The sequence below is a fragment of the Morone saxatilis genome, unplaced genomic scaffold (genome assembly GCF_004916995.1).
Source record: "Morone saxatilis isolate NCDOM2014 unplaced genomic scaffold, NCSU_SB_2.0 Contig18, whole genome shotgun sequence".
NCBI classification, from domain to species: domain Eukaryota; kingdom Metazoa; phylum Chordata; class Actinopteri; family Moronidae; genus Morone; species Morone saxatilis.
Window position 1 is genome coordinate 16,154,082 of NW_023339740.1, and position 9,623 is coordinate 16,163,704.

At 38.9% G+C, this 9,623-nt stretch overlaps 2 protein-coding genes across 2 annotated transcripts; one reads left to right on the forward strand and one right to left on the reverse strand.

The window, feature by feature from the left end:
- Positions 1 to 102: 102 nt before the first annotated feature.
- Positions 103 to 3,539, forward strand: LOC118328130 (protein FAM107B). Its single transcript, XM_035661734.1, has 5 exons — positions 103 to 126; positions 1,288 to 1,339; positions 2,587 to 2,767; positions 2,870 to 3,014; positions 3,432 to 3,539. The coding sequence occupies exons 1-5, from the start codon at positions 103 to 105 to the stop codon at positions 3,537 to 3,539; spliced, it is 510 nt and encodes a 169-aa protein (XP_035517627.1).
- A 1,029-nt stretch (positions 3,540 to 4,568) lies between these two features.
- Positions 4,569 to 9,489, reverse strand: LOC118328334 (calcium/calmodulin-dependent protein kinase type 1D-like; the record flags this gene model as incomplete). Its single annotated transcript, XM_035662019.1, is given in 5 exon segments — positions 4,569 to 7,143; positions 8,580 to 8,748; positions 8,910 to 8,997; positions 9,210 to 9,288; positions 9,377 to 9,489. Coding segments are annotated over 5 exon segments (553 nt in total), but the record flags the coding sequence as incomplete, so codon positions are not given.
- Positions 9,490 to 9,623: the final 134 nt, after the last annotated feature.

A 9,623-nucleotide genomic window follows, 5' to 3' on the forward strand; every position in this document is an offset into this window, starting at 1 on the left:
AGAGAGAGAGAAAGAGAGAGACCTCAATTTGTTATTGAAACTCACTGTGAGCCCAGGAGGTGTTTGTGAAGAAAACTAAATCTGGACTCTGACAGCGAGGACATGGGAGTCACGTATGGAAAGAAGGTAAGTTTGTAATTTTTTATTCTTACTTTACTTTGGTATCAGTCCTCGTCATGTGAAAAATACTTTCTTGGCATGCACTGTGTATTTAAGGAGATTAAAGATAATGAAAAACCCAGTCTTACTTACACATGTCATAATAAAGGCTACACATCTTCATCACATTTAAGCTTTTATTTTGCAGAACTTTATAGCTTTTATTTCCCACAGACAGTGAGTGCTTGCACCAAACACAGGTCTTTATCCAATAATAAAGAACCTTGCCAACGCTGGAGAGTCGGCCTTGGAGAGTGTTTATCCCGTCATGTCCTATTAATTCTTCTCCACACAATACCCACTGTCGGAGATTCAGCCAAACAGCATGACTCTACTCCCATCAACCAAACAGCAGCCAGCAGCAGATTTGTCATTAAAATGCCTCATTTGGATTTCACTTTTTCCTCATTCTGAAAATTCGCTGGGATCCTGTTTTAACGACTTTATTTGAATATTGGCTGCAGGTTTTTTTTTAACACATTTAACAGTGCTTCTCTATATTGTTTGTGTGTGTAGAAGCCAAGACGTGGTGCAGCTGAATTACAACTGACGCCAAAGGGAAATATTACATAACATGTACATTGCTTGATGATGAAGTAGACCGTGTTCAGAGCTAAAAGTATAGTCTGACACGTCAAATACTGATCAAGCATTTCAACAACAACAACAGAAAGAATCACTTTATTCAGCAGTCCAGTCTGAATACCACAGGGGCATAGCTCTTGTCTCGACCATTAATTCTGCTCAAATCCAGCAAATGAGTAACTCAGTGGGAATCAGACTGTGTTTTGTTTGATCCTGTCATTAATGAGGTGGCAGCGCTCCACCTCCCCAGTAAGGGCACTCGCTTCACTGGACATGTGGAACTAGGAGCTGACAGTTCATTTATCTGTCAGCATCATAATATAGCTTTGTGTTGCTCACAACGCCCCATTTGCATGAAACTGACTGGGAGATTTCTATCTATTTGGAGTGTTATCATGGGTCAGACCATGCATTTCCTGCACTGTTTTTTTTTTTACTTTCCACACTTCCTAATCCACTATTTTTTAGGTATAAGATTGTAATAACTAGATATGAGATATATTTTATTCTGTCTGACGTGTCATTGGCTTTTTCTGTTGACAGAGAGATCTGCAACATTTTCCAGGCAGAAGCAACACACACCTGAACGGGTCTGGTGAGAAATCTAAAAATAGCTGGTGTGATATTGCAGATTTTTTTCAGTGTCGACCAAGGAGGAATATTATTTTGACTGTAAAATTAGTATCTATATTTATTCATTTGATACCTCCCAGGAACCTCTTGCTGCCACTGGCATCCATAAAATTGATTATTATCATTCTTCTTATTATGTAAGCCTCTTCTGGCCTGTTTGTGTGACTAAGGGAAGAAACAGTGAAGAAGTAGCAGGAATATGGCTGGAGTCCTGTGAATCTGTGCTATAAAGCATAGGTGCTCACTCTATTGATTCTGGCCGTCATTAAACAGTAAAAGGGTGAGCCACAATTTGTAAAGTCAATGAACTGTAATGTTGCTATCAATAAACAATTTGCCTCGTGACATTTAACATTCAGGCTTGTAAAATGAGTTTTCAAGCGAAAAGTGTTTAACTTTAAAAGAAGAAATAGCACAGTCTTCCTTTTGCAAGTGAATAGACTAATCCATAAGCAACCAAACACTCCCTTGTTCATGTCAATAGCCTCAGGGGTTTTGTTGCTACAGCCTTAGCTTTTGGTGGCTAATGTTACTAATGTAAGCTTTTGACAGACATTGCTTTTCTTCTTGTGCTACTGTTAGCCTTAGCATTTGACATCCTGTTAGTGGACACGGTGGCTGCTGTGTGTGCGAATAGAGATTAGAATGAGCATTTACAGTTGAATATGCTGCAGGTTTGTAGACTTATTGATATTCAGCGTGGACATAAAGTTTTAAATTGGAAGGACAAAGTAAACTCTCTAGAAGTCTTATTATAAACAGACTGATAAGATAACAAGTGTATACCCTTTGTTCAGTGCTCTTTCAGTCTATTTTTTTTACAATCCCTTGACAAGTCTTACACAACCTCAAAAATAAGTTGATACTTATACACACAACCTGGATCATTTGTAGCTGAAACATAAGAAACTGCCTTAACATCATAATAGCACCTTTAATTTAATTACTTTTTCCTCCCTTTAAATAAATAATAGTTTCTCTTTGTATTTCTCGTAGTGCAAAGACTTCATGTTCAGATTTGTCACAATGCTTGATTTCTTACTAACCGTGTCCCTGTTACTGTAGTGTATGTAGTATACTGAAACCAGCTGTAATCATGAATGTTGCATTTGTAATTATGATGAATACTGTATCACAAAAAAAAACTGCACAAAAAAATCATCATGGTAGGAACATATATTCTGTAAGTTGGTATGTTTTCATTTTCAGCCTCAGTGATGCAGACACACCAAACTGAACAGCAAGAACGATACTCAGAGCTTCAGGCTCCGACAGTACAGAGTGAGGAGGACAGCCGAAATCTCATCAGACCCCAAAAACCTCTCAATCCTTTAACGACCTCCAAGAGCCACCAGGAGCTCCACAGAGAACTGCGGATGAGTCACAAGAGGTCACATACACACACACACACACACACACAGACTGCTGTAAACGCTCACACTTCAGTTTCATTTTACTTATAAATCATAAAGTACTTTTGTGTTTCTGTCAGGAGAGTGTCGCAAGAAGGAAAGAGTGAACTCCAGAGGGCTTTAGAAAAGAGAAAATGGGAACAAAGGATGAAAGCGAGCAGGGATCAGGAAGAGCAATCACCACTTCATCAAGAGCTGTTGAAAAGACAACAGAGGCTAGAAAAGGTTTGCATTGGATGTGCTTTATTTTTTCACATTTTTCACAAAAATACTTTACTGACAAATCATCACAGCGGTTGACAAATCAAATTTGTCTATTCTTAGAGCATGACTTATTGTATCATACACAAATGCACATTGTTTCCACACAGAAGATTGACATTGGTGGCATCTATGTGGAGCATCAAGTTATTCTGTAGTCAGCCAGTGGAGGGCAGTGTACACATTGTTATCGGCACAGCAGAAGACACTACCTGTATTAATGCCTTCTGAGAGCTCTAGTTATATAAACTAAAAGATAATTAATGATTCTGCTCTTTAAAATTATTTTGTGAGACCATTTTGTAAAATATCTTGTGAAAAAAGTGTACCGTGGCAACACATAGGAGCTCCATATTTGACTATGTTTTCAATTCTCCACAGTTGGATAGAGACAAAGGACAACAGCTAGAGGGGCCAGAGTTCCTCCGAGTCAAAGAGGGACTGAGAAGAACTGCAGTGGATTCAGGAGAAAAAGTGCGACAGTTCTGATTTGTGATTGTATGTTGTATGTTTCTTGTTGACAGTCGACACAATGGACTTTTAGGAATATCACCAGGGAATATAAAGTCACTATCTGTGTTTTTTATTCAAACGATTCCACTTGAATAACATCATTAAGTCTAGATGGCTGAGTTATTTTGTGTAAAATGGATGTGTCATATATACAGTAGTTGTGTTACTATTATGTAACATGTTTTTATGTGTCTGCAGTGGCTCTTGCTACTGTTTTCATAATACTGAACAAGATGCACATTTTTCTATGTTATAAGTTTATTAATGAGTTTTACTGCACGGTTTTACAATGTGTTTTTGGGTATTAAGTTTTCCTTTCATACGTCATTGTTTTATTCAGCCATCTTAGGTGTTAGCGTCATCAATATACTGGTCAACAATCCTTTGTCTGAGGTTCTAAGAGGGCACTAATAATGTGACTGATGTTGACACAGAGAATTATCGTCAATATAAGATTACTATTACACTAACTATTGTGTCCTTTGTATGCCCTTTAATAGTATTTACATTAAGGAGTCTTTAGCAACATGAAATTGATGTTTTCTCATGATAAATTAATGCATTTTCAGTGATGAAACATAGTATTATTATACATAATATTCATTTGATTATGAAAGATATGTTTTAACCGAGGAGAAGGCTTCTTTAATAAAAAATAATAGAACAAATAAATCTCATAAAATGCTAATTATAAGTAAACAAGTATTACAGAAGAATTAAGCTGATATTTATCTTTAAAACCTCTACAAACTGAAGAATCTATAGTGATGGCAACAAACACATTTATCATAAGTTTAGGTTGCTATGTGGGTTGCATCACATTGCGTGTGTTCATTGTTTTCAATGTATCTTTGAAATCTCTGGTTTTGCATATTGCTCACCACCTGTATCCATCTGTTCCTCAAACCACACTGAATAATAAAGTTACTCTATAATGACAGAACACGCAATGCATAGACAAGGAAGTTTTATTTCATTTCCTGCAATCATATCTCTGTGGGTACAAATCATTGTATTTTCTTACATCTTGTTCAATAACCCATGATGCATTGCATCCATACATTTGTAGCTCAAAACAGCTTTTACAAAAAAGGATATACAATATATACTTATATTTATATATATAATATACACGTGTTTCTTTATGCATTTAGATGTGTTTGTAATGGGTAAAACAAGCTTTAAAAAAAACACAGCCAAGTGGAAACAAATCCCAGGTAAGGTTCAACATAAGGTCATTACTAAACAAATAATAGCCAGGTTATCAAAGTCATCAACATTGGCTATCTTACAGTTAACATGAAGCCCTTCACACACAGTTTGCATATTTTCCACAATTACAGTCATGTAAATCCAGAGAGATTGCCTTGTTTTACTGTACTATGGACCTGAAAGTATTAATGACAGATTGAAGGAACCGGTTTTATATGGGCAACACATTTTTTTAATGGGTTGGTTGGCTATCACTACAGCTAACTAATAATGATACGGCATTATGTCATGACATACCTTAAATCAATAATGGTATGGTATGATCAATATCAGGATTAAAGTGTTTTCAGCCAGTTGTCAGAGGGAGAATTTTGTCTCATTTTTCTTTTCTATGTTAAATCTCTTCCCAAAAACATTGCCATCCTTTATCTGAGCTGTATATTTATAGAATAACAACATATCTGAATCTACAGTAAAACATCCCCACTTCACTGTATGGCTTTAGTACTGTAGTTCATCAGGAGGACAAATGTAGAGCTCGGGCTTCTCCCACGAGGTGATGTTTAAAGCCCCATTATTTTTTTTATCTTTTGTACTGTGGCTGGCACCTGTGTTAAATTAAGATATGTGTATTTCTTCTGCTTTGACAGGGATAAATAGCTTAAGAGATTTTACATAAGCAACAGCAAGAAAACAGACTGAAAAAAATAATATTTGAGTTGTAAATAATCATAGTACAGGAGAAATGTCACTCAGGTAGAGACTTGACCATCATAGTCAATGCAAATGATAAGTCCACTGTGCTGTGTTGCACTTTGTCAACAACATTACTTCTGGTGTTACTCACTTCACATTATATAGCTCAAAATTACAGTATTACATCATTTTTTCAATACAACAGAGTAATAATAATCATGTGTGTTTATACTAATTGATCATCATTCATGTAAACATATTTAACCAGGTCATGCAAACAGTAGACCAAAACTTCTTCCACTAGAGGTGCACAGCACAGAGCAGGCGGAGCGCCCAGACTGAGATCCCTCCGACTCAGCATAAGACCCAGAGACTGACAGCAGGCGGATATTTAGACGCTTGCCAGGAACAGAATGGGGAGGATGAGCGCGATAGGAACCTGATCGTTTTCTTCCCACGCACAGAGGATTCTCAACACCTTCAAAATAACTCCTCCTAACATGATGGCAGGAGGTCAGATTCCTGTGATATACGGACTTACGGGGATCTCAGTTTGAGCCTCTGATAACAGAACAGCCATAAAACAAAACAAACAAGTCTCCTTTTGATATTCATACAGTTTGATGTTTTCCCCAACAGAAGCATGCAGACACTCCAAGTCAGAACCACTCTTCACAAACCCAGTCTGAGCCAGAATATAGAGTCCATAACCCCCAGAATCACACTCCACTTTCCAAAAAAGCTTTCAACAAAAGTAGTAAATACCTAAAAAAGGACAGAAACACTTAACATGAGAAAAAAGAGTGATTGAACAGAACAAATGGGCAGGTGGCATCGGCAGTGAAGACATGCCTTGAGATCTATTCAACTAAACAGCTACTTGGTCAGTGACCGGACTGAGTCACATTGATGGGTAAAGAGTATAAATGCATGCAGGAGTAGCGCTCAGTACTGTTTCCCTCGAGAAAGCGTTCCCCCATTTCTTTGTGCCCTGTCTGGCCAGACTTTTGGAGAAAGCTGCCAGTAATGTAGAGTGTGTGAGCCAGATGGATGTAGACAGACAGTAATTGCGGTTAGAGGTAGATGTGACAGATAATGTGAGGTCAAAAATAATGGAGAAGACTGCCTTTTCGCCACTGCCATGTCTTTGATTGAGAATCCAGAGGATTGGATCCTTCCTGAAACTAACATCCAGAACCACTGATGTACACTCTTCCAAATGACCAGTGTCTGCTATAGCTGCACAAACAACAACTACATCTTAGGGGGTTTATTTTACGATATTCATGCAAACAGGCCCTTTCTTTAAATCACTGTGAGTCGAAGCAGCCTTGCATTCTGTTCTGCAACAAATATATAAAGGTGTGTATTTTGAGTCAGGATGTTTTGAATTTTTTTGGGACAAAGACTTACAGTATGTTTCTCCACACTGTTACAGTGACCTGCTCGCTGTGGATGTACTCTGGTGGACACTGCCTGATAACTACTCTGCATTCCTGGCCAGACTGGGCGGGCGGGCTCTGGGCGCTCCAAGGATACAATGTCACCATGACAATGGGAGGTTGTGCTCAGACGCGACTGGCTGGCCTGCAGCAGTAGGTGCAGCTTCTCAGGCTGTCCCGATCTGTGCTGCCCTCGTTGCTTCCACGACGGCCGTCCTCGTAGTGGGACACTGGATATTAGAGTAAAACAGGGAACATATGAAGTGAAGGGAAATTCTGGTATTTGGCAACTAGGGTCTTGTTCTCATAATTGTGGCCATTCTGACTATAGGTCACAATAACTGCACGCACCACGTCCAAGTGACTCCGACAAAACAAATACAGTATCAGGGCAAAGGAGTCCCCAAGCTTTTCAAAATAAACTTTATAATTAACTTTTAAATTAACTTAATTTCAAATGCTTGTCAAAGTCTGACCAAAAGTAAACATATTAGATACTGTTTCTAATTGGGGATAGGGACGATCTACTTCTGGGGCAACCAGCTGCCAAACCAAACAGCTGCCTGTTCATCTGCAAACACTGGTTTGTTTACAAGTGTGAGGCTGCGGGTTGATGCCAATTTAGTGTGTGTACATTCTAGAGAAGTAGTAGAAGATTTTGTCTTTTGAGGAAATTCAAGAGAACTAAGTGCAATTGCTGGTTGCACAGTGGACTACTATGAGGGCGATCCTGAGTGTCCACAAATGCAGTAACAAACAACAAATTCACAAAATCATTGTTGAGTTAGAAATTTATTTTTACCTCCCCAAAATCAGCTATATGCAAAGCCAGGGGTTCCCAAACTGTTCCACGCCAAGGTTCCCCAAATAGCATTAGCTTATAGCCTGTGCCACAAACCATCAAACCCTTTCAGGACATTTCTATAATATCTGTTAACCTCTGTTTAAGTAAAATATGAAGGGATCAATTATAATCATACAGCTAGCCTATTGTATTATGAAGGTACCAAAAATAGCTAATCCCGTGTGCTAATTTCTGTTTGCTTAAAATTATTTTTGTAAAAAAGTTAGAACTGCCACATTTATGAGAATAAGATCCAGGTTTAAAAACACTGGAATTTTCCTTTAACAAGTTAACTGGTTCAGGAGCAACATCATGCCTCAGCTACACCTCTAATCATCTGTCAAGCCTACTTACAGTATTCATAGTTGACACTCCCTCTACTGTTTGTCTCGGTTTCCTGAACTCCATTCCCTTGCCTTTGTCTACTCACCACCCTCCTTCACCACTTCCATCCAGTCCCATGCATACCTCCCCCATCCCTTCTCTACCTACTGTCTGAAGTTGGATGATAATGCCTGAGGCTGATCCTCCTCCTTTGCTGCCTCCTATACATTTGTCTTAGAACAACCTAACCAGGCGTCCTCCTCTTCCTAATGCAGCATTCACATCATATGGGATAGATGGTAGAGATGCGAAGATTCCCATTACTTGTGAGCATTTACGTCAACGGACAAAACATGACTGTTGGATGATTGCAAATTTGGCCGCACTATTTTCATTCAATTTGTATTTAAGTATGTTGAACTACAGACTTTGGCATAATTCTTGTCAGTGAAGAGAAGCTCTGGAAGAAAGTGTCTGTTCATTCAACTGATAACTTACGGCTCTCCTCCTCCCCATTGCCCAAATCATCATCCTCCTCCTCCTCTTCCTCTGGGAGCAGATGTCCATGGCAGGGACTGGTGGGAGTAATCTGACTGGGTCCCTCGAGACTAGTGCCCAGCTGCAACTTCCGCATGTGGCGCACTACCGCTGTGGCATTAAATGCTTGCTACGTGGACAGAAAGAGAGAGAGAGGAAGGAATAACCCTCTGCGTCTGACAGCTACTGAGGGAGAAAAACAGCAAAGGCGTACAAAATGTGCTCTATCTCCTGCCAATCTTAATACTGCTCTTTCAGCAGGTTGTTCCATGATTCAGCCAAGACACTGACCTTCCATTTACTTTTGGCAAAGTTCTTCTTGATTTGAGCGCTGACAGATTCATGGATATTCTTGTCCAGAGCTGTGTCTCCACAGATCCTGCAAAGTCAACAAGAATGAGAGAACTTGGGCAGCTGAGACACCTGACTGGGGTTTATGCAATGTATATTTGTTGATCAGAAGGTCAATATATTTTCAAGTCATTTTTCAAGGAAAAATGTCAAACATTATTCAGAATTGTTGGTGGTTAATTTCAGTTCAGTGAAATTGAAATAAAAAGAGATGAGAATCAGAAAATGTTACTCTCTTACCATGGATGCTGGAGGGCCTGCTCACATGTGTACCTCTTCAAAGGCTCTTTCTCCATCAAGTGACAGATAAAGTCTTTGGCTGCAAACAAAAATTAAGTTCATGTTGTAATAGTCCACTCTGATTTTCTGCTGGATCTGCTGTGGCTATTTTTAGTAATTAGTAGTACCTGAGTCTGAGATGTCATCCCAGTATGGAGAGTCAAATTCATACTCTGCTTTCAGAATCTGCTCAAACAACTTGGCATCATTTTCATCGTAAAACGGAGGATATCCACATAACCTGAGGGAACGATATTGGATCATATTCAGTACTACAAAACAATCACTTTATATACTTCTCAGTGATGAATGAGCTCAGACTTACAGAATATAAGAAATAACTCCTATGGACCAGCAGTCCACTGCTTTGCTGTA